This window comes from Gymnogyps californianus, chromosome 3 (genome assembly GCF_018139145.2).
Source record: "Gymnogyps californianus isolate 813 chromosome 3, ASM1813914v2, whole genome shotgun sequence".
Classification (NCBI taxonomy): domain Eukaryota; kingdom Metazoa; phylum Chordata; class Aves; order Accipitriformes; family Cathartidae; genus Gymnogyps; species Gymnogyps californianus.
This window is the reverse complement of record NC_059473.1, coordinates 66,239,973-66,265,897: the sequence shown is the minus strand read 5'-3', so window position 1 is coordinate 66,265,897 and position 25,925 is coordinate 66,239,973. Positions and strand designations below refer to the sequence as shown.

Sequence of the window (25,925 nt, the reverse complement as noted above, 5' to 3'; positions counted from 1 at the left end):
ACCATTAGAAAAAGATAGGTGTAAGAAGGTGTTTCCTCAAAATACAGCTCCAATGCTGCAGCAGTTCAAGGCTTGTAGACTTTGTGAAGCGGGGTGGCATCCTTGATAGTTAAAAGTCTTTAATAAATTTTTCTTCCAAGAATTTTTCCCATCACCTCTTGAATCCACGTAAACTTGTAGTATCTGTACTATCTTCTGGCAAGGAGTTTTACAGCTTAAATACATATTTTGTGAAGAACCTTATTAGCCATGCCAACAAATACAATTTGGTTTACTGAGTACTATCTAAATAAACAGTTTTTCTGGCACACTTGATGATAGAAATCAATTCCCAGAATGTACTCTGGGGAGCAAAGAGCTAGGGTATTCTGCAGAGAAGGGAAGGAAAGAAGTATCTGTCCTCACCACTGGTTGTGGGACAGAGATACAAGTAAAGCATGAGTAGAAGCTGTTATAACTTAGGCATTTAGGACCTTCACAACCTATTCTTTCAGTTGTCTCAGTGAACAATCATGTAAGCACTCTAAGGCTGGGGAGCTTTCTATAGGGATGTGGACACCTGATTCAGCATCTCCAAATGCTGCTTTTATGTATATTCATCTATGCATCTATGTTGAGTCCTTTACCAGACAACCCTTTTTAAATAACCAGTGGCTTAACTAGTTTTTTCTTTGTTTTTAAGTACATAAAATGAAATCATATTGATATTATTATCCTGATCTTGCGCAAGAGATCCCTCAGGTTCCTATAAATTTGAAGGAAGTTATGCTCGTGAATGGAAATAATAGTTTCAGAGGTTACATAAATTTTGATAAAATTTATGAAGACTTTTTTCTAAATTAAAAGTCTTAGGGTGGGAATCTGTTTATTTAAAAAAAAACAAACCACAAAACAAAAAACCCCAATGTTATTTCTTCTCTCATTCAACAATGTTAAATTCCAGTGAAGTTGGTGGGGGTTTCAAAATTTGGCTTGCTGTGTTTAAGGAGGGGCTTTTGAAAGACTGCATATTCCAAAAAAAGACTAGTGTATAGTCTAACAATTAATTCTTCATATTTCTGAGATCATGAAGGAATTCCCTGTATGATAACCCTGGAATTAGACCTCATATTGATTTGCTTATGTCAATGCTAAATAAGTGCTTTTTCATTTTCAAAATGATCTCATATGATCTTTAACTGCTTTTTGAAATTATCTCATTGGAAGCTTATTTCTGGTCTAAAGTTGTTTGTTTATTTTAACTTCATAGAGTGACACTTTTTCATGCGGCATAAAAGAGAGCATTTTACAAAATAAGCATTGTTGCAGTTCATTGTAGCTGTATGTGTGTTAGCCCATTTGCTACCTGATAGGAAACCAAGGATTAGAGTCTTTGTTGTACTGGCCAGAAATTGTTAAAAAAGGCTGTTAAATATTGAACGCATACAAAATTCCTGTATCAGACAATTACTGATGTGAAATAAAGCTGGTCACATCAAAATAGAACATGAAACTTATTTGCATTCTAAAAGATGTGATTCACAACTTGAGAGGGCAGAGCACAGCAATGTGAGCACTTTTACATGTTTTGATTTAATGAGATTAAGCACTTAATTTGTTGTTTGATAGCTATTATACACCATTACTTTTGGTGCATATTGAATATAACACATGCAAATAGTTGTGGAAATAAGTAAATGTACACGGGGCCTGGGGCTATGTACCCTGTGCACAGGAACCAGGCAAGCAGGCAAGCTCCAACACATAGCCAGGCCAGTGACATTCAGTCCAGATCTTGCTCTTTTGGGCCTGACTAAAATTGCCCAAGTGTATCAAAGTAGGGATTGGTTTTTGAGGGTAAAGGAAAGCTCAGTGAATGAAATGCAACTATTTTATTTAGGTCTTAAACTGATTTTGAAAATCCTGAAAGTTACATTTGCAGATCAATGACTTGGTCAAATTTGCAGTTTGTTATAAGTTGTCATGAATTATTTTGCATTTATGTGGCTACAGTACAAAAGATGCATTGTCTGGCTTCCTGTCATGAGAGACAGGACAGGTTTGCCTACCACAAATAGTAAGTCAATCCCTGTTGTTAAACAGCCCTTGTACATTTGCCAGGCTAACTAGTTTCCAATACTGATAGCTCCCCATCCCACAGGTTGTGTGTCCTTTTCACTTCTGTTTTATGAGGTTTTAACTCTTAGTTGCTCAAAGTGATACCTGCTCTGGTACTATAAAGTCATTATCCTTTTCCCTTCTTCTTCCCTAAATGTGAAAACACACTCGTCAGCTGAGCTTGGTGAGCCCTATATGCACTCCATTCTCCAGCACTTATATTCTTTCCTGTCTTGCCAATCTCCCTGTGTAATGTTGTTTCTTCACTCCTACGCATACGTTCACTCATACACACAAGATATACACAGACAAAGAGGTGCATGATGTGGTTGAAAAAAAAAATAGTTTGAAGGAAAGGCGCGTTCCTCGAAATCACATTTTGAATAACAACTAGGTGTTGTCTTTTTCCGTCATAGAACTTCAGAGTGCCTGTGATTAGGTTGCTAAGATTGCTTCCATTCTCTACTGGAAGAGAAGGAAGAAAATTTAGTGGTCCCAACCAAAACTAAATGTTCAATACTTACTATGTCAAAGTTGAAAGTTACACAAGTCTTTCTTCGCCTGCAACCAACAACGTTAGGTTTGATGACCGAGACAATAAGCCTAACCAAGGCCTGATGACAGCCAAGACTGTCATTAGTGTTTGTGAATCACAAGTATTTCTACTTGTATGTCCATTCTTGGGACTGACATTGGCTGTCAAAAATAATCAGTAATGAAGCTAGACTGCTAGAAGAATTGTACGCACCAGTGAAGACAACGAGAAAGCAGAGATTTAAGGAAAATCTAGGAGAGCAAATAGGGGGTTTAGATGAACTGTTAAGTTCAACTTCATTGCAAGGTATCCAGGAGGGGATGATAGAAGAACAGGCTTTTAAATAGGAGGAGGGAGATTTAAAAAAGCCTTCAGCAGTGAATGCCTATTTGTGACCTCAAAAAATGGAGAATATAGTCATCTTGAAGTAAAGAGAATAAACATAATGATGACTGTGAAATTGGGGAATTTTTAAAATTATGTTAGATGTGTCCATATGCCTTAGGCAATCCTCCTTGAAATTACAATGTCTCTACATTTTTGGTTTAGTTCTGTTGTTGGTTTTGTTTGGTGTTTTTTTTTTTAATTAATAACTGCTTTTGGAAAATAGTCCTACATGGTATGAACACATATTGCTGAATTTCCTCCAGTGTCTGATCTATAGTCATTTCAGGTGACATTTGACTTTTAACTGAAAAGTGAAATTCAATTTTTTTTCTCCCTTTATGTTTACTACTGACATATGTAAGTCCAAATTTAAATCCTATCAGCATATACGGCCCGTGGAAAGAAATTAAATTAGCTTACTGAATTTTATTTTTGTACCAGTTTTTACTTGGGTATAAGGAATTTTGAAGCACAGAATTATATCATTTTTAAAACGAGGTTACATTTTACTATTTCATGAGTATGCAGCAGACTGTCTTGCTCTATAATCTATTAGATTACAGATGTTAGGCTCCCTTCCACCTTCCTGGCAGGATGTTTTGTGTAAAATGAATTGCAACTAGAAATTCTGGAGATGAATCAAGTCAAATGTGATTGCCTAGCTATTAAGTTATGTTACGGATGGGGGGAAAAAAGCAGCAGTGTTTATTATATAATTTATTTAGAGATATGGCAGAACTGCTTTTTTCCTGAAAGGAAACATGAGTGAAGACAGGGAGTTCTTTGGTTCATAATCAAAAAATGTCCAGGTTAATTTGTAACTGTTCTAAAATAGTGAAAGTTGTAAATTAAGTTAAAAGTCTAATCTTTATGTAACATGCACTTATGTATGAAATGAAGACATATGTGGGGCCAAAGGCCTTTTTTGGGAGTACTTTGGACCACAGTGATCCATAACTACTCTACACTGAGAAACTTGAGCAAAGCCCTTAATCAAACCTGTTTGTATTAAAGGAATTGAAGACTTACCCATGAGAAGTTAGGAAGAGATTTCATTTCATTTCAGTTGTAGCAAGAAGACCAGGACTAGCTAATTGGTATCGATGACTAGTTTCATGATGGGACAGGTACCAACACTACTTCTTGATTGCACTAAGAGAAGATGAGAAAGAAAAAGAGTAATAAAAAAGTTCAGAAGACCCTGATGAGAAACTTCGAAATGGAGATGAGGTTGCTAAAACTGGCTCCATGTTGATGGAGTTGGAACTTTAATGAACTTAATGATCACTTTTCAAAAAGTGTGTTGGCAGAGAACCAGCCTCCAGTCATTTGTGACTGTGTAGCAAGATGAGAACAGCCCAGGTCCCAGCGTGCAGCCTGCTGTTACTGCAATATATTGGTTGTTTTCTGTCTTCCACTGACGCCACTGGGAGCCGGTTGCAGAAAATGTCTGCGCTGATGGTTAAGACCTTCTTAAAACTTCCCCCCTGGGTATTTTTGTGGGCAGTTTGTTCCTGTCTGTTGTACCTAGACTGTCCATTAGCTTAAGTATTCAAGGGTAAATAGCTTAATGTCCATCTTCTGGTCAGTGTAATTGCCAAACCATCACTTTGCGTAGGCGGAAAAAATAAGGACCTCTTCGACTATCAGATGACACATAATATTTTGCAGAAGTATTTGCATAGATTCCTCCTATATTGTTGAAATTGTGTTTATTTTCCATATTGAGACCAAGTGCTCCATCCTCTATTCGCATGCTACTATTCCCTTACTGTCAGTACCTCTGCAACTGCGTTAGGTCACAAACGCATTGGGAGAGAGAGAATTATACATATCTTTTATATCCGTTTAAATGACTGGCAGAGGGGGCATAAGATAACTCTGGTCTTTTGCTTTCACCTTCATCATGATCGCAGTCCCCTTTACCCCCTATGTGGGAGTTGTGTGATCTTTGGCATGCCTGCCTCCCTGATAAGACTATGAAGGTGAAAACTGGCTACACTTTTGGTAACTGTACTTTGTGGTGCCTGTACTTTGTGGTGGGTTGGTACAAGCTGTCATCTTTCCTAGTGAGTTCTAGGAAGAAATACGTGATCATACACAGTACTAATTAACCTCACTTGTTACAGATAAATGTTGATAGAAACAGAGTTACTATGCTGGCAATTGTTAGATAAGCAAAACAATAATGGCTCTACGGCCATAAAAACCCCATCCTCTTTAGATTCAAAACTGCTGACAGAAGAAGTTGCTGATCCCATGTAGTCATTGCTGCCACCATCGCCGGTTGTGTACACCATGCATTGGTGATGTATGCTGTGTGCACTGATCCATAGCAGAGCAGGTTATGTGAGCACTCCTTCAACGCAAAATCACCCCAGTGAGGTTAAACACTTCTCCATCGTTGGCTGACTAACCTGGCTAATTTTGCTTGAAGTGAATTAAGGAATCCTCAAAAATCCTGGGGCAGATGATGGTAAGCACCACCTAGCCCCAATAACTTCTTCCACTATATGACTGGATCCAGTAAAGAATATCTGTTGCTTCAGAAATACACAGGCTCAGCCTTGCAAAGTGCTGAGCAGCCTCGATATCTTGTGAACATGTGCACACGTGGTGATGCTGGCTTCCTGCTGGTGGCAGAGGGTGCTGGGGTGGCAAGGAGCTGAAGCTTTCCTTGCACATGGGAAGGATTAGTGGTGTGAGGGGAGGGGACATTGACCAGAATAGGTTAATTACGGTGTCTTTCTCGACAGACTCTTAGTAACATTTACATTGAGATGAAGTAAAACTGTACTACTCCCTTGGTGCAATAAAAGAGATTTTACTGTGTCTAAAGTAATAAGCTCTGTTTCTGTGCAGATTGATCCACTGATACTTGTGGATCAAACATTCAATCATGTAGATGTCAGATGGGTCAGCCTTCCCGCCAAGGTCAGTGTTCTCAGGACAGTGAAATGGTGTCTCTGTACCTGCCCTGGACTCAGATGGAGAGAACAAGGATGACCTGCCTGGTTGTGATCCAATGCTTTTCAGGAACTGCAGCAAGAATAGTTGGAAGGGCGAGTCTCTGAGAGGTGTATTGACGATGTATCTCCCTTTTGCCATCCCTCCAGTTGTATTGCCTCATATGGCTGCTGTCCCACAGGATAAAGCACTGTACTTCTTGTTGGTTGGCTAACTTCCAAGGTGCTGTAGCATTTATCATGCTTATACTTCACAAGAAGGTTATCTTCATATTTGTATGCTTCCCCTTCCTCTTCTGATCTGCAAAACCATAATTCTCTGAGAATTCCAGAAACAAGTTTATTGACAAAGAAGTGATAGTTAGTTAATGCCAGTGTGGGAATGTTAAGAGCCATGGAAGAAAATGAAACAACTAATGCAAGTTTATACCTCATTTCTGCTGTGAAGGGCGTTGTATGAGCCATTTGTGGATTTTTAGGTGAAATAATGTATTTAATTATACCAGAGCAGATTCTTCACTGTTTAGTCATGTTAGTACTGCAGTGGATAACTCTGTTACGGGATTTTTCATTGAGCAAAGATGAGAGACAACATTAAAATTGTTTTGTTTACAGCTAGAGGCTTCTTTGCAGATTATGGGAACTGAGTCTGTGATCTCAGTGAGCCCATACAAAGGTCACCACTGCTGGAACTAGTCAGCATGCTTGTCAGACTAACAGAGGCTGCTGGTTGGGGGGGTTGTGAAAAATGCAGTATTAGTTATACTATGGTTATGCTATTCTTCCTGGGTGGAAATAAAACACAGTGAGAGACGATGATCAGTACCCTGCAGTATTGCTGCTATTATATGTATAGCACTGTAAAGAAAAGAAAAAAATAATCCTCTGTCAAGGAGAGGGACCTTCCTTAAAATATTTATTTTACTGCACGTTGATGCAATGAATTATTTCTGTCATTTGTTTTCTTGCTTTTGCTCTCTATTTTAAAATTTATGGCCAAGTAACTTTTTAGTATGCTTTGCTACAAGGTCAGGCAGTCCATGTGGAGAAGTAATGCACTGGAAACTTGCTTATGTGGAGAGGTTTCTAACCGTGACATTAGCCAGACGTTTTATTCATTGTTTCCGGAAGGTATTTCATTCAAAGAACCACATGAATAAAAGAGCAGATTCCAAAGGAAAAGTAGTATTTTCTTGATCTCCTTACCGAGCACACTGATGCTCCTTCAATTAAATTGATTGGCAAACATTTGGGGAGACAGGAAGCTTCAGTAGATACAGAATTGAGCCCTGTATTTAAGTTATGTAGATATCAGTTTAAATTCCATCCACCGTAGGTCATTTCCTTGTCCTGTTAGGGGGGGGAAAGGCCCAAGAATATATCCAAAACGCTCCATATGGCAGTCTCAGAAAAAGGAAGCTTTACGATGATTTGGAATATGAGCGAGTTCTGCTGCAATAGCATTCAAATAGCCGTGGGCATTTCTGTGGGCCACCAGCTGCAGTGGCAGATTAGAGCTGAAAATTGCATTTAATATTCCAAATTGTGCTGCTGCTTGGTTCAAAAAACCAAACAGTAGTACAGACCAAAGAATGGTGAATACCATTTCTCATGGGGCCAGATCTTTCAAATGCAATTAGTTTGTTTTGTAAATCTCCAGCATAAAGTTAGAACAAAAACTTGAATAGAAATTAATAACTCTTTTTAAATATACTGTAATGGCTAATAGCTTTTAATCTTTTGTAAAGGGGAAATAATTGACAGTTAACTATTGTCTATCATTTTGCAACATAACATAAATAAGAATACATGTTCCTTTTGCCCATGAATTTATTTCTCTGTAATAAAAATTATACTTTTGTGGTAGTGATAAAATCTCGGAAAAATTTCTGATGTACAGTAACTGAAATGGGAATTTTAATAATGGTTATATTCATTAAAAGTAATAATTTCAATAATAATATACCATTTAGTACTGCAGTGCTTGGAAGCTGTCTAAAAGGACACTTCAGTTGGAATATTCCATTAGAAGCAAGCTAACAGTGTTTAAGGATTTTTGCTAAACATGCAAGTAAAACCATGAAAGTGAGACAGATTATCTGGGGCATGAATCAAGCGGTAGTGAAAATGTCAAGTGAAACTCTTAGCAGCACTAAGCAAGAATAGTGCTGATTTATACCAACCAAGGACCCGGCCTGCCAAGTGTCATGGCTGTGACAGTCCGCTGGCAGTCCCTGGAGTCAAGGGCTGCAGCGAGATGGATGAGAATATCAGCTAGCCCATTTGAAAGCAGACCTTCTATAAATAATATCAGAGAGATTGGTTCAGATGGCAAGCCAACAAATTGCCAACTCCATCTGGAATCCTCTTTGTAAGTATGTACACAGCAAGGGAAGGAGGCCGGGTAAAATACTGTTCTTGCAGCCCTGGGCATTAAAAATCAGGCTGGTAGTCTGCTCCCGTAGCTCTTGCAGGAGACTTCCAACATGATTTCTTAAAGCGAGAGTGAGCCTGGAAGGAAAATAAGATCACTTTCAAATTTTCTGCATTTACAATAGTTTGCCTAAGCTGTGTGTCTGCTGCTATCCTGTATCCTTTTGGGTTTGAAAGGGAGAATAAAGGGCAAAAGACAAAGTAAACATACATAAACATGTGTTGGGTTTACATAAACTGAAGAGAGTAACTGCACTGATTGGCCTGTATGCAGATGTTCCACTTAAGAAGATGAAGTATTGTATTAGATTTCTCATACTTTTGTAAGTATGCAGGTTAAACATTATTGCCCATCAGTGGAAAATATATTTTGTATTCACCCTATATACACCTAGATATGAGATATTCTGTCTTTTAAGCTGTTAAGATGATTTCAAGATTATCTTAGTAACACCATTGCCACAACAAAAGGAAGACTGGGTTCTCAGAGGAACTCTGCTTGCTTTACCCTAGCAGACTATTGAATAAGGCAAAGGCTACAACATTATGTTTTTATTGATTTCCAAAGGGTAAATTACAGGCCATTGCTATTGGATAATGTTAAAAGCTGCCCTATATTCCCAGTGAACAACATCCAAATACCTTTTTCTGTATAATGGAAATCCCTTTAGTACTGTTTCTCATATTCATTATTATATACTCCTTTCTCAGTTTACTTAGTTTTATGTATACTCTGGCACAGTGCCTCTCAACTCACTATACAAATTGTGCCACTTGTTACTCACTAAACAGTAGAAGGAGCAGAATGGTTTTCTGAGGTGCTGTAAGACCTGCCCTGAAAAGTAGAAAGCATCGGAAAGTGTAATTATTTAGAGTTATGAATTTTACCTTTCCATTTCCTTGCTTCTGGAGATTAAATCAGCACTACAGCAGTAGGATTTCATTGTAGTGGAAGAGGAAATGGAAATTGTGTTGTTCCCACAGCTTTACTGGAGTCACGAGCCAAATCCTGTCCTCTGGCACACGCGTTACTCTAGCTACTACTGCATTACTCTGAAACTGTTCTTAGTTCATATTTCTGTTTTCATTTGTGCTGGGCTGCTTTGGAGTTATGAGTCAAACCTCTGCCAGTAGAAATCCACAGAAGTAACTTTTATAAATGCAGGATTTGGCTCAATGTACTTCTCAGCTTTGCAACCTACAGGCATGCCCTGGCTCTGCAGACCACTCTCTGTGTCTTGGACTCCCGTGTACTGCATGACAGGGTGTCTGGGGATGTGCCTGGGCGCTGGGACTGCCTTGCCCATGCTATGACCCTGGCATAGTTCTGGCCCTGGCAAAAGGGCACCTTCTGCAGCAACTCCTGGGCACTGCTTAGGAGTTAGCACCAACGCAAGTCCATTCCCAGCAGGCAGTTTGGGTGCAGCCATGCCATTTCAGAGGCTAGCAGAGCTGGCTAGGATGGACCTGAGCTGCTCTGTGCTAATTGGCCTCATAGCCAAAGAACAAGTACTGGCATTGTGGAGCTCACCTGTGCAAACATAGCCAGGTACCTCTGAATGAAACACTGGGTTTCAGAGATGCTTTTCATGTTACTGTGAGGACAGGCGTTTTGTCTAATGTCAACATAGAACCTAAGTTGAATTTTCCTTCTCTGCTCAAAAGTGATGCATGAGCAAATCCATATTACAGCCAAATAAGAAGTGTGACATGCTAAACATGAAATGCTGTTCTCTGTTACTATATATGAACAGCTACCCCAATTTAGATACTCATTTGCTTCGACCTATTGTGTTGCTGCATGACAAGTCCTACTGTAACCTAATGGCTGTGAGCTTAGAGTGGAGCCACTCACAATGTAGAAATTGTAACATATGGAAAAAACATCTGTTACAGAAATAGAATAGCCACACTTGGCAGTGGGAAAACTACCAAAATGTGGTAGTTGTCTACTTCTTCCTAACCTGATGTTTTAAATGTGCTTTTTTTCTCTTATACTGTCTTATTTGTGATGCTTAATGCTAGCTAATTGAGTGCTTTGTTTTCTAATGGAGAGTGCTATTCCTGGAAGCAGGCAGGCATGTTTTAATCTTTATTCCAGAAACAGTTAAAATATTAAAGTTAAAAAAAATATAAAATTGGTTTGCACAGCCTCTCTTAAAGATATCATATAATTAAGAAAGGGAAAATAAGTTATTTTATTTTGTTTCATTAAAGGTCTCTAGAAACCAAAATCTGGACAAATAATCAGACTCTCAAATTTGACATTTCTATACTGACCTGGAATGATCAGGAGGCTGTACTCAGCCCTCTTTGAAAAAGGGGGGGAAACAGGTTTCATCTATGGAAAAAGTTCACCTCTGCAAAGGAAAAAAAAAAAACAAACCAACCCTATCTCTTTTTTCCCCTCCAGCAAGATCATGTGCCACCAGACCTACAACCTTTTAGCAGAAATGGCATGCATGCAGTGCTAGCTAAATCTGCACTGGAAAGATCAGTGTAACTTTTGTCCTAGAAGCTCAAGAGGCACAATCATGGAGGAGAGGAGGAAGAAGTTTGGAGGAAGGGTTACGTTTTCAAAAGAAGATAATGCTCCAAACGCAAAGTAGGAGCCCAGGCTGCACTTCAGAAAATGCCTGGGGAGCTGCGGAGCTACATCTTGGGGACAGCCCATGTGCTCTGAGAGTAGGAACTAGCTAGTTTTGGGGAAAAAAAAAAAGCTACAAGGCCAGAAGGCAGAAGGAAGAACTGGTTAACACGATTAAGCAACTATTAAGATAGCACGGGATTACTTCTGTTGCATCATGCAAAATAAGAACAAGAGAGAACATTTTGTATATATTTCGGGGAAAGCTTCCTGTCAGTAACAGATGCTGGACTGCAGAGAGTCTCTACATTTTGCAATGTTGTGACCAAGATTTTCAGATTAATGCAGGCAAAGAAAACAAGGCAAACGAGGTCCTTGGTCCAGTGAGACATTGTCCTTTAAATGACACTGGTCTGTTATTATTTGTGGAATTACTATAGGCAAAGTGGAAAATAAGATATCTTGAAAAGCATTGTAGTAAGGCATACTGGCACCTTGTTCAGCAGCTGATTATTGCTGGTTTAGTAATGTTTCATACCTAATCATTTTGGCCATTCCTAAAGTTTGAGTGATTCTGTTTCCATAAGCTTGAAGTGTAGAATTGACAGAAGAGACTGGGATTTAGAGGAATTTGGGTATGAGGTCGTATATGCTATGGAACTTAGCATGGAGAAAGGGCTAGGAAATTATCCTGCCTTAACAAAAGGAAAATGAACTGAATGCCACAAACATTGTTTAGAATTTAGATACCTTCAATTGATAAACATTTGACTATAGACTAAGTCCTTGGGCCTTAAGTAGCTAAAAATACACTGTACCAGTGATAGATTTGGCACTGGCAAACTTCTACAATAGTCGGTGCTTTTAGACTTGTAATTCTGATGTTAGCATACACAGCTGAACTTTTATCGGGCTCTTGACCCTGCCTGTAACTCTCATGAACCTTAGGAATTGCTGTCCTAAGTTGGTATAGAGAAAATTCACTCCTTATTAAATATCTCTCCTGGATCCCAATCCCCAAAATCTCAAAATCCACCATTAACTTTATCTTTTCTGCTGATGACTTAATCCCTTTGAATATCTGCCAGTCTCAGGTGAACTTCATCTGGGCACCTGCTGAGTTTCCTGTGAGTTAAAATCCTCAGGCATGGATAATTCATTTGCTCTCACTAGAGAACTTGTATCCTTTTGCTAAGAGGAGAAATGTCTTGTGCCACGGTCTATTATTGTGTTACTCATTCTGTTTCACATCATAGAAATAACTTTTTAAATGGCATTTTATTCAATTTTCCACTTTAGTACAAAGGATGGGGATTGAACAAAAACATATTAAGTATCAGGCATGTTTTCTGCAGCACTTACTGTGGCTGAGGAGAATCAGCAAATAACATTTTTTGCTGTCTTAAAAATCCATTACCATCCAGTATAGCCTAATGCAATCAAAAAGGTTTTCCTTTCTTCTTCTCTTCTCTCGGGTCCCCTTTTACTTTTCAGTTACACTTTGTTAATAGAATGTGAGAGGTTTTTCCAGCACAAAATGAAAAGTTTATTCTTGTAGTTCTACAAAATATAACCTGTGACTAAGGTGAGTTCTAGTGATTGTACGCCCTCCTAAAGTCTGGGATTACCTTTCTCTTGTTAAAATGAAATTTGGTGTAGTGTTTGTGTCTTTTGAAACACTGTTGATCCTCTGATTTAATGAAATAAATATTACTTTCTGTTGACCCCACCTGTGTGCCCTATTCGCACATTGTGTGTGTTCTCTGTTATAATTAGACTGAAACATTTGGAAGGAGGGCCAGGTGTAATAAGGACAGAGGGCTTGGTGTAACACTGCCCAGATCATGGAGGCATTGCCTGTAATGCCTGCTTCAGGGCAAGTTAATAATAATAATCATAATAACTGTTCCAAATGAAGTGCATTATTTTGCTTTGAAAGATTAATGTCATTCCCTTGGTTCTTTTTTAGCCATGATCTCTATAGAAGGCATAAAATAAGAGATTACAGGATTAGACTTCAGATAAAAACACGTTATGTGGAAAGATGTGTCCAAGTATAAGCTCCTACATCAGCAGCGGAATATCTGGATTGACGTGATGCTGCACCCAGGCTGTGAAGACAGGCTAATTCTCAAATGCTCTAGGTTACTGCTTCTGGTGCCCCGCATGGTAACAGCGCATAACACTCCGATGTATAGCTATACCTGCATTCTTGGAGTTAAAACCACATTGCATTGTGCCGTGCAACTATTGTATGCATTTACCCATCTCAGGAAATCTCAAAATCATGAATGATATAATTTGCTCTTGAGGGGAACCATTGCCCATCTCTTTCCTTCTCCTCATCCTTAATGAACTTTTCTTGGCCCCTGTGGCCAAACATAGAAGTGGGAGAACTTTTCTATGTGGAAAACATAAAGGCAAAGGCAACTGTGGAATCAAATGCATTGCTGTTTAGCTGGAGTGAAGAAAAAAATACCTGCTTTAGATTTCACAGTGGGTTCTGAATGTAGTGAAGAGAAGTGCAAAAACTGTTTTTGGCATGAATATCCGACCTTTATTCTTTTTCTCTGAGTTGGCGAAAGACTGAGAAAAATATTACTTTAAAATAAGAGGGGATGAAGAAACAAAGATGAAACTCCGAATTAGAACTGTTTAGCCTGATAGAAATAAAGGACCAGAAGACCAGCTGGCATAAATAAGCAGTTCTCCATTGATGTTAATGGGACTGAATTAGAATTATTAGGATGCTGAAGAGGAAGGGATGGAATTGTGTATGCTGTGTAGGTAGAGATAAAATTTGCAAATGGAAAAAGGAGTGGAAAGAGAAGAGAACCATCAATTTTAAGGCATGGTTATGAGCAATCCGTTATGGTACAGAGTGGAAGTTGGTAAAAGTTGTGAGAATTAGTTCAGGTTTTGGCATAGCAGATGTATTTTTCTGGATTGATTTCACTGAAGTGCTGCTAGAATAGGCTTTGACTCACTGAGTTTGAGGAAGTAGAGGTATGGGGGAAGAGAGAGAGGGAGTTATTCTTTTGCTAGAGTGCAATGTAAGAGCTGTAGGGAATTACTCTCATGAAAGAAGTGTTGCTGTTAAGGAGGGAAATGTTGGTTATGTTCTTAAGGAGTTTTATGTTGTTTCACAAAGAAAATGCTTTTACAACTATTTGATATTTAGCATAGAAAAGATGTGAAAGTAAGGCCCACTGGTTTAAACAAATAATCAGGACTCAATTATTCTTGATTTCTAATGGTGAAGCAGACTCAAGAATAATGTTAATTTTGATTACTAGGTGCTTGCTCATCAACTTAAGATATATGCACTATTCATAAAGAAAATAGGATGGAAAAAAAAATGAGTGCTGTCCTCTAATATTCTTTCTTTTTTTTTGTCCTAGATTATAAAGTCTGCTTATTTTATGTGAAGGATTGATTGCATTAAATTTAGTTTTATGACATGGTAATGTTTCAATTTTTTTCATCCACAGATTTCATTAAGTGATCTCTCTTTATGCTATACTCTAGCAACAGTTTTTAGAATCCTGTGAATTAGATTAAGTGAACTGTAGTCATACTGTCAGCATTCTTAACTCTTTAACTAGAGCTATGCTGATTTCATATGGCTGAGATGACCAAAAGCGTCATGACACAGAGCAATTTATTATGACCAAACACATTTCTGAATTTCTTGCTTATCTTACCTAAATATTTTGGACATCAAGATTCACTGTTCTTGCAAGGAAGTATATTTGGGCTTTTAGAGAGAGATTAAAGTTGAGGAAGAGCTTGTCCTGAAGAAGATCCTGAGCAGTAGTTTTATGGGTTCAGCGCTAGAGCATTTAAAGAGAGGTCTAAACTTTTATGAACTAATCTTTCCAAGTGTCAAAAATAAATTTCATATTTACGAACCTTTCATAAACCTATATGTGGTAGAGCAGTGAACATTTATACAGCTACATCTCACAAAATCAGAGTGAAAACTTACATCAAATTCTAGCTTTAAAAAACCACATTTAAAGTGGAGGTTATGTGGCAAACAGAAGAGAGGGAAGAAAGAATAATGCTAACTATGTTACTTAAGGCAAAATATATAAAGGGGATTAAGATAGAAAATGCCATGATAAGTACTTAATGTTTTTTTTTTTTTTTAAATGACATTCAAATTGACTTAAGGGTGTTATGTTAGTTTTCCCAAAGCTATTAACAAATTTGGTCAGATTCTGTAGGCTTGATCCATGAAATGAAAGACAGCAACAATACTACTCTTATGTTCAAAAATACATAACTTCACGGTTTGCCCAAGAAGCTGATGAAGTGGGTTCAATTCCTTCATGCAAGATCCTGGGGGAAAAGGATTAGACCCATCTATTTTGTAGGTCTATACATCTATACATCCCTTAGGATGTAGCTACACTACCAGTTCAAACCTATGTAAGATGCTCCTACCAGAAGAGGTGACTCGAACCTTCTTGCATTAGATTTAGAGTCTAATTAAGCACGATTACAGAGATGTTAAAAACACCTTGCAAATGACATTTTTCCATAAAAATTGCACCTTATTACAGTATTTTATGGATGCTGTTGGACATCCTCTTGAATTGTAGTTATACTTACATCTTAATCTTTTTTGGACAAGATTTCATCTTCCTTTTGCAGTTCAAGCAGTATGCAGCTGTGTTTCACAACTCATGTTACTGCAATTGAAATAATTAAATGAAAATGCATGTTGATTGAAATGTGACTTTTGTCTCCATAGTTTACAAATATATTCAAAATTGCTTTTGCAGAGGAAAGACACGTACTATGTGAGAGACTGTTTGATAGCATGAGTTTGTATGTAGTCTTTTTCTGAGCAACAACGCAGGATCAGCGTGTTGAGATTCACTTATTAACACTTGTTTAACAACTGTCTTAGTCCAAAAAAGGTTGCTTTTTTCAGTCTACTTGACAGTAGCATGAAGAAGTCTCAGCCAAAATAGTGTCCCATTGGAAGCTGTATAGTAACAGATGAATCCTAAAGAATTGAAATTGAAGTTCACAGAGAATATAAGAAGGTTAGGAAACAGTAACGAGAGGCGAATGTATATTAAATGACTTCCCTCATCACACTTGTGAGTAAACGTTCAATTTTCATGGTTGACTGGTCCATAAGCAGGGACTTCTAGGATTTGGCAACACATTTGGACTTGGACAATTAAAATGTGTGTGTATATCCTATTTTGGTTAGCTGCTGCATTTCTTGGGCCTACACCTCCCTCAGCTCAGTGACCTAGCAGGGTGATTTTCTGCCTTCAAGACCATCCAGCTCTGTCTGCGGTCACTGGTGACCAAGGTTAATGGGCAAGCAACCTACGCTGTCTCCCACAGTGTATTACATTCTCAGTATTATTTCTGGAGGGCCACTGAAGATGGGGGACTGCCGGGTCTGTCCTGTTCCAGAATTCAGCTTTTCCCTGGGAAGCTGGGAAGCCTGGTCTCTCTCTCAGGCTCTGAAAACAGCAGGAGCCTCCCCCTTGGCTGTGTCCGGGAGGGAGGAGGAACTCTCCTGCTCTCCCCGCCAGCCCTGCCGGCCCAGGCGGCTCCTGTTCACTGCTTCCCTTGAGCTGCTAGCACCAGGCAGCGCTGTGGATGGTGAAGGGGGGCGAATAATTCTGCCTGGATGTTTGCTATCACAATCTGCCTGGATGTTTTGGTTCTCCCATTATCAGCGTGCACAGTGGATGTTCCTGTGGTTATGTAAAACCACTTTTGTAACTTGGGCTGCTTTCTCTACCTGAGTATCAGTGAGAAAATCAAGTAAAACTCAGCTTTTTAAGCCATCTTCTTTCCTTCAGCCATTATGTTATCTTTGTTTCCTGTTACACTAGGCTTTTTATAAATTCATTAAGTTTAAGCATTAAACTACATTAAGGGAGTCAGGAAATTTCTCTGTCAGCAGATCTCTTTTAACAGAAGAATAAAACCAAGGTATTTAACAGAACTTCCGGTATGCCAGGAGTAGAGTCTTAGTTACCTTCTCTGTTTCTTTGTTTTGAAGGTTCATGCCTGTGGCATCGCATCCTTCAGTGCTCGCAGAAGGAAGAGTAGGTTTAGCAGAGCACATCCTGTTTCTCCACTTACAGTTAGAGGTGGTCAGAAATTTTAGATCACTGAGCTTCAAAGGGTTTTGTCCGAAACAAAACAAACTTTTGCCACGTTTGCCAGGCCGCCAGCTCAAAGGGAGCTGCAGGTATTCCTGCTGTCATCACTGAAACTGGCAAGAGCACCATTTTCCCTGAATAGCTGCAACACCCTTAATTTCCTCTTTACTAGAAATTCCTAATTTTGTTGGGTTTATTCCGTGGTGGGCCAAATCAAATAAAACAATCTTTCAGCAAACTAGAAACCCATGTATTCAGCACGAAGGACAGATTGGTATTGCCTTGTTACACAGTCCTGTATTTACAGAGCAACATATGTAAATCTGAACAAGTTTGTTAGATTTCCAAGAGGAGAGCTAAACTACACACACTGCTTAACATCAGTTGGGAACATCCAGCAACACAAATGTCATCACCATCATGTCATAATGAGATTATAATTTCACCCTTCCTCTCGGTGCCTTATTTGTGCCAATTGCTTAAGTGACCACTTAAGAGACATTTAATGGAAGTCCTTCCTAATTAACAAGGAAATGTTCAGAGTTTTGACTTTCCTGTCTATGCTTATTGTGTTGATTAGATATGGGCACATGCTCATGTTTGTGTTCATTACTTCAAAACCATGATCTTGAATGTGCTGGCTCATTCACCGTCTGTCGCAAGGGTGGGAAGCATACGGTCTGGTGCCCGGTTATAGCTTGTTATTCAATTTATTGTGGACTGTGGACTCACTGTCTTTGCAGGGTGAAGGGGGATGGTATTTCTCTAATGCTATAGTTCTGTTAATATATATGCCCTACCAAATTTATCTGAAAGTCCTCAGTAAAGCAAATGTTCAACACATTGGTCTGATGCATAGGACACTGCAGTTCAGTATGTAGGTGTAGGAACCTCATCCAATTCCCATGGAAGTCAATGAGATTTAATTTAATTTTGAATCAGATTCTGTAGACAGAAAAGTCTAGTGTAGCAAAAACTAGATGTTTCCACTGGCTGCAGCCGGGCATGGCAGCCTTGCAATAGTCTACATCTGCCTGGGTGTTGTGAGCATAAATGATCTCCACTCCTACGTCCTGCTAACATAGAGATGGTGAACCATGATAAAGGCACAACCATTGACATCGCAAACTGTATGAATTCACATGCTGAAATCTGTCTGGCATTTGTTTTATTGACCTTCCTTTGTTTTCTCCAACCCCACCATATGCAAAAATAATTGATAGTTATCTGCTGGAGGTTTCTTAGTCCATCAGTAATTAGGGTAGTTGTCTCCTTCCTTCTAGTCCCACTATACTGCACACCAGCAAAGCTTTTGCCCCTGTACAGAGGGCTTAATAATCAATTATCTTATAGTGAGGGATTATTATGAGTTGGAGCCACTGAGGAGTCACCATAGAAAGGGGTTCTTGTGGTTGAAAGCTTTGCATGTATGCAACAGCAACTTGGCTCGCCCTCTTGGTATCAGTAAGAGGCACAGCATAAGTAGAAAAAAGAAGTCTTCCAGCATTCGGAAGGAATTTCTTAACGTTTAGTTTTTGAAAGATTGCCTGAGTCCCTTGTGGTTTTTTTGTTTCTGGAGTTTGTAAAAACAGTATTAGAAAACTGATGAACCAAAAGGTAGATGGAGGCATGTCTGTTACCGCAGCCCTCCCCAGGGTGCAGACTGTAACCTCTGCTGCCAGAGTACGGACTTCCCAGCTGGTCTCAGCCACCTATTCAAAATACCAAGGGTCTCCTTTATAATTTGCCCCATGTTAGCATCACTTTGTTGTGATGAAAGGTTGTTGGAAGGAAAAACAAAACCCAGTGTGTTGAGGCCATGAGGCAAGGATTGCAGAACGTTGTCTTGGAGTGTAGCTGGTAGAAGTTTGTAAAACTGGCTTTTTCTGTAAAAGGGATCCACTGTTAGTTCCTTCAATTAAATCTCGCACAAAAAATGGACTAGTAGTATAAACAGGAGAGGGATCCAAGTAACTGTCCTGCCTGTCTCCAAATCTGAGATATCCACATGGCCTCTAAAACAGGCTGTGTCAGGACCATGAAAATGCTGTACCAGGACCACGAAATCTGATTTGTTCCAATGCAGTATTTCAAAATCCAGATCACAGTCTTGTAAAGTGTAAGGGGATGTAGACTTGGAGAGTAAACCTAGTCCAGTAGAGAGATACAGCAGTGAATTTGAATCCAAACTTGGATTTGGTTGCAGGGATCTGGTTCATGTCCATAATGGCTAGCAGCACGCTGTAGGATCATAAAGCCCCTTTTGAATAATTCTATGCAGTTGATAGTTCCCTTTTGTAAAAAATGGTGGTCATTTCAGGACAACAGGTATGCTTCAGTTTCAGTAATAAAAAGCACTGCTTAGCATGGATGCATTGAGATACATTCACAGAGTATGAATTTTTTTTCATCTTTAGAAAATTATAGAAGAGAATTCTGGAATAAACAAAATGAAAGGGTTTTTTTCATTTCTATTCTGAGCCACATGCAGGAGAAGGCAGTGGAAGTTTTTTATTCACAGGCACAGAAATATAGTGGCACAGTCCATACGGAGAGGCACAGCATAGATGCAAATACAGTGCACGTGGTATATCTGTTCCCTTTTCAGAACAGAGTTTACAAACAAAGCAATTCTGAATTTTTAAACCTCCCTTTTAAATCTAAGCCATTCATATCTACAATGGCTTTTTACTGGTATTCTGATAATTCCTATAACGTATAACAGTCTACACAAAGAAGCATTTGCCTGCTGCAAAGGAATTGTATACATCTACGAAGCAGGCAAGCAGCAGATGCAGCATGGAGAGAGAGATATAAAGAGGACATATATGTGTGTTAAATATTCAAGTAAATACAGATGATCAATACCTGTTGTTATTATGTGACCTATTTCTTCTTGTCAACAGTCATGAATAGGAATGATACGATACTATACAACTGCCTTGCCAATGAACCTCAGCATTGCACAGACACTCACACAACTGCTATTTAGGGAGTCTGAGAATATAAACAGAGTATGAGTGAATCATATAGCCCCATGTGTCAGTCTACAAAGGTGGCTGGACAGATAAATCCAAGGGTGCTCTTCATACAGGGATGTGCATGCATTCGCATTTACACGTCAGTCACATCCCATGTATGTCTTCCCAGTGGGAATGCAGAGCTTACTTAGAACGTACTATAGACTTGACTCCAAACTGTTGGTGAGCCATGAATGTCTCAAAATATTAAAAACAAACAAATAACCCCCCCCAACATTCTTCTGTAGCTACATAAACTGTACTTTTAAAAGGCTGATTTTTAGTAGTCTGACTTTTTTCGTGCTTGAGAAATTACTTACACAGTGAGCTATCTACTTAATTTGAAGTTCTAAATGCAATAGTAGATATATGTTTTTTTTATATATATATATATGTAAATGAGAACTGTTTTGCAGAAAATGCTTATGAGAGAAGAGCTCAGTCCTTTTTTAGACTAAGAATAATACATAATGTACTAGAAGTAAAATTACATTCTGAGTAAATATAATCACTACTGTTTTGTGGTATCTGGAGGCCTCTGTGACTGATTAGTCATATTCTGCATATTAAGTACTATAGGGTTAAGTGTCAGAATGGCTGAGCACCATATTTCCCATTGATTTTGTTCAGAGTTGCGTGGACAGATCATTAGAGCTGTGTGAGTAACAATTTCTGTGATTTACTAGCAATTCTGAAAAATAAGAAACTCTCCAACTGGAAGCCACAGTATTATTTTTTTTCTAGTGAATAAATAGACTGGGACAGCCAAAACATTTTGTCAAGCAAAAAGGAAAGGAAATTTGGAATCAAAGGGCTGCATTCAAAGGAGCACGTGGGATCAATTCGTAAAAGCTGGGAGGAGATTCTGCTCATATATATCTTGGTCTCCTGAGAGATAAAAGCCTGAATTAAGTCCCTCCTCTAAGTAAGTTAAAGGATAGGCTTAAGCCCAGGTTTTGGAGATAGCAAAGGAACGTGGTAAGCAGTGGGCCAGAGAACATGGAGTATGTAGCTGTTTGAGTGGTTTTGGGAATAGTGCCTGTGCCTCCCTCGGACTTGCATATTAACCTAAAATGTTTCTTCTTGGAAATGCTAAACCCATTTTTAATGTTTTCTCTTATTTTTTTAATTTTGTTTTAACCAAAACTATTCCCATAGCTGCCTTTTAAAATATTTATTAGGGTATTTTTCAAAACTTTTTCCAAAATGTAATGAAATGCTTTACCCAGGTCTAGTCTGATGACTCTTCAGCTGGAGAACACAGTTCTTCCTTCCCCACAGTAACAGTGCTGTGGAGGCTCAGAACGGGAAGAGTTTGGTCTGTCTTGCTGTTCCAGAGCGGGATGCTCATATTAACAGCTAATAAAGGTGCTGCCTCTGAAAATGAAGAGTTTTGTTTACCTCTCCCTCTCCCCCTCGAATCCCTATATGAATTATGTTTTATCAGTGAAATCACTCCCGGGCTGTGCAATCTACTAGGAAGACTAATAAAAGTCTTTTAGAACTATAATCTATATGTGCTAGCAAACTTGAATAAATTTACATATATGAAAAAGAGCAAATTTAGATAATTGAACAGTACAGAGCTTTGTGCTGAGAGCACACAATAGTTTCTCTTTCACCAGATGTGTGTGACTAAGCAGCCTCTTATTACTGGTTGCAGAATGCTAACTCCAGAAAAGGACATTAAAAGTATGGCCTTTAAATGTAGATGGAGGGAAACAGTTATTTACCTAGTGCAAGAAATTGCGAAGTGGCAAATTACATGGCCAGTGGACATCGGACAATAAAATCTACTTTTCCTGGATTGCATTCTTCATAAAAGGAGGATGCTGTAGTAGGCTATATAGTTTGTTAGGAAAATGATTCATGGAAAAGTACAATTTCAAAATACATGTAATGATGTGTGAGAATCCTCACTATATATACAGTTATTTCGTTGTATATGTTTATTCATGTGAACTCTTAACAAAGCAGGGAAACGCCAGCTTCTTGCATTTATCAGCAGGTATCTAAGAATAGACTGCTGGAACTTGCATTCCTTCAATGTCAGAGCTTTGAGTTAGGAGACAGAAGAGAGACAGGGAGGGAGTATATGGTTTTTCCAAGTTTTATGCTTTGTTTAGAAAAAAATTTCTAACCTGCGCTTAGAGTATTTTAGTCATTTTTCCCATGAGAAACTCTTGAATTACAAGCAATGAATAAATAAGTAGAAGATTTTAGATTTTTAAGCAAAATTACAAAACAGGGGCAGCTAAATTTAAGAGTGCTGCTAAAATGTAAATTCATCGTGTGCCATGTTCTTGATATTTGCCCAGATGGCACAGGTGATTGTTGGCCAGAAGAAATTACATTTGCACGCTTACTCTTCTAAGCTGAGTGGGTGCTCATAGTGTTAGCCAGTGGCTTTTACTGGAGTGTTACAATAAAGATGACCAGTGAAATATTTTTAATCTGATATATTGCATACATCTTCATGAAACACTTTTGATTCAGAGCTTGAGAAGGGGGAAATTACTTTTTACAATCAGGAAAAGGCAGCTAATAACTTAAAATCCAGCTCAGGCAGAGGCTCCTGATACAATTACGGCTACTATCTTTCCGTGGCAATGAATTCCTTCTCTTGTCTGTTGTGACACATAGGTGAAAAACATGCAGCAGAGCCAGACGATGCAGAGCTGGTGAGCCTCAGCAAAAGGCTGGTGGAGAACGCAGTGCTGAAGGCTGTACAGCAATATTTGGAAGAAACGCAAAACAAAACCAGACAGACTGATGGAAGCCCCGTGAAAACTGAAGAAGCAGCAAGCGGCAGTAAGAATGAGAGCGACAATGATAACAGCAAGTGAGCACTGTGCAAAAAGCCCAGGAGCAAATATCCCACCAAGAATAACCACAAAAACATGTCCCAGCTCCCTGCTGAAATTTGCTAAGTGGTGCTGGGTGACAGGCACTCTGCTTTGTGAGTCTCTTATCAAAAGTTTGTTCTGAATCGAAGGACACTGTCTCCCGGTTTAATAAGTGCTTGCGCTGCTGAAAATCTGTTGAATGCTGGGAGGGCTGGACGGTGGAAAAAAGACAAGAATGGTGAAGCAGGCAGCTCCAGTCTTCGCTGGCTCTTGATGCCAAGAGTCCCTTCCTTGCTTTTGAAGAGAAACTGAAACCTTTGCATTTGCCTTTCGGATTGTCATGAGTGGCCATGGAAGAGGCCTTGCCATAAGTGGAAGCGATGCCCTCCGCCCGAGGGTTTGGCACTGCCGCAGGGCTGCTTACTCCTTGTGAGAGCACATGCTGTTTCCTAGTCAACAGCAGTCAATCCCAAGCTAAAAATTACCACTACAGATATTCATCGCAGATACTATTACACAGTATGTAATATGGCAGGAGTTTCTTTTAAATGTGACGCTGTACTGTTCTTCACTTTTTGGTAGCATTCGTTGATGTAAATTATATTTTTTTGACAAAGTACCTTTTTATAAAAAAATCAATGTGGGTAAAAGGCTGAGCACTTAATACTGTCCAAACCAGATACCGTCTCTTTATCTCCATACGTTAATGATTCTAAATGACACTAGTTATAAAATGTATTATATTGTTCTTTTCCTCTAGGAAAGAGCCATGAAGCAGACTTAGTAAAGGAAGCTTTGCACAGAGAAACACAGGCCCTGTTATCCAGACTGAATCAGATAAAGGAGCTGTTATCCAGTCCTGAGATCCGCACGAAAATTAGTAAAGAACTGTTTGAAGACAGGCACAACTCTAACAGTAAATGGAAAAGTAGTATAGACTCTGGATCTCCAAATGCATGATTGTAAATGATGTGAAATCTCATCGGGTTGTTTAAAGACAAAAAAATTTCTTCAAGAAACTTTCCTTTCTGTTTCGTTTTTACTGAAGATATGAATGGGTGTAAATGGCTCATGAGGAATCATGCTGAAATACTTGCACAGAAGGGTTATATTTCATAATGATGAAGTACAGCCACTCCTCAGCACTGCTTTGAAACACGCTTGAATGTGCAGGTATATGTCATGACTCCAAAGTGGAAAAATACTGGTTTCAAATAAATCTGAGCAAACACTGTGCCCTTCCTTTATCATCACAAATAATTCAGATTTTTCTCATAGATCCTTTCCCTAGCAATGATAGACAAATATTTAAAAATGGATGCTTTTAAATACTTTAAAATGTATATTTGAAAAAAAAAAACTTTTAATTATCTGCCTTTTGGATATGTACTGGCATTCTGGGTTAGCACTGTCTGGTTTTTATTTTCTTTTTTTAAACAGCACTTGAATACTTGTATAGATGCTGACATGTTGTTTCTGCTGATGTTTACACTAACGCGAGAATGTTTTAAATTTCAGAATGAAATTCAGGCTCCACTGATCTCAATGGCAGACTCTCATTGGCTTTAATGGAGTCAGGATGCTGCAATTAAGATTTCTTGTGAAAATAATAATACTCCTTGGGATAATATTTGCCTTTTTACTTTTGTAGAACAGTGTTTTTGTCTTCTGTTTTTGATGTTTCTCCATCTCTGCCTTCTGCTGCCTGAGGTGGGGTGTCAGTTTACTCTCATTGTTCCCTCCACACACCTGCAAGATTCACTGAAGCTTTGGATGTACAACAATGCAGGAGTAGGTCCAATATTTGCATTTTTTATAAACATTGTTTAAAATTGCCTCTGATCATAAAAGCTATATAATATATGTTGTGATTGGTATCAGAATTGTGCTGTTAGAACAGCTGTGTGCATATTCTTCATTGGTCTCAAGCACTGGTCATTTATCTCATGCATCAGAGCTTTTTTTTTTCTTTTTTCCTCATTTGATATATAACAGTATATGCTGAAATGAGTCTCATATGTGCCATGTTCACAATAAAGTATTTTTCCCTTTGCGCTCTATGTATGTTTTCACTCATCTCCAAATGGACTTTAATAAAATTAAATACTTGCAAGTAACAGGATTGACAGAAACAGTGCTTGTATGAATCACACCATTAAGGGGACTACAGGTGTTGTGCCAAGATACTGATCTAGAGCTTGGGTGCTGAAATCATGTAAAGGAATTCATGCAGATAAGCTAGTCCCAAGTCATTATTGTTTTAGATAGCAAAACTTTGAAACTCCAGGGATTAATTTATATTCTGAGCAGTGTGGGTTTAGAAGGAAGTACTGGTGCAGCTTCTTAGAGGTCTGTATCCACTCTTCAACATCAAAAATTGAGTTTGAGTTTAATGAGTAGTCTCAAATTTGCTCTAGAATAATAAAAAAAAATAAATCTGAATCTGCAGTCATGCCTGGAGATAAAAAAAAACCCCAAACTTTCACAAGTGGATCTGTACATCCCTGCACGGTGACTCTCTGAGCCCAGCTTGTTCCCTTATTCTATAGGCTGAGGAGAGAAGCTTCTCCTGAGGAGAGAAGTTTCTTTGTCATATCAAACATTACTGAGTACTAGTTCGTTCTGAGATAGCTATTCATATGGTATCAAGCAATTTAAATCCAACTTGCAGATCGCAACACAACGCCAGACAATCGGCTATGAAAACAGGAAAACAATTTATTGTATTCTATCTGAGTCTCAGGTTGTCATCTCCCTTTCTTCCATACCAGTCATTACTATGATTAAGTGCCTTTTTGTATTTTTCAGCTTGTAACAGTCATTGTTCTCAAGTTTCAAGTAAGACAGTAGAAATTAGTCACTGAATTTATGTCCAGACACTTTGATAGGTGACCTGGTTATTAGAGACTTT

At 38.7% G+C, this 25,925-nt stretch overlaps 1 protein-coding gene across 1 annotated transcript in view; it reads left to right on the top strand.

Annotated features, from left to right (window-relative positions):
* Positions 1-23,032, top strand: part of AKAP7 (A-kinase anchoring protein 7) — an 89,188-nt gene extending 66,156 nt beyond the window's left edge. Inside the window, exon 8 of the mRNA XM_050894516.1 lies at positions 22,812-23,032. Within this exon, the coding sequence (XP_050750473.1) occupies positions 22,812-23,014 (203 nt within the window). The 3' untranslated portion in view covers positions 23,015-23,032. The remainder of the gene's footprint in view (positions 1-22,811) is intronic.
* The last annotated feature ends 2,893 nt before the right edge of the window (positions 23,033-25,925 follow it).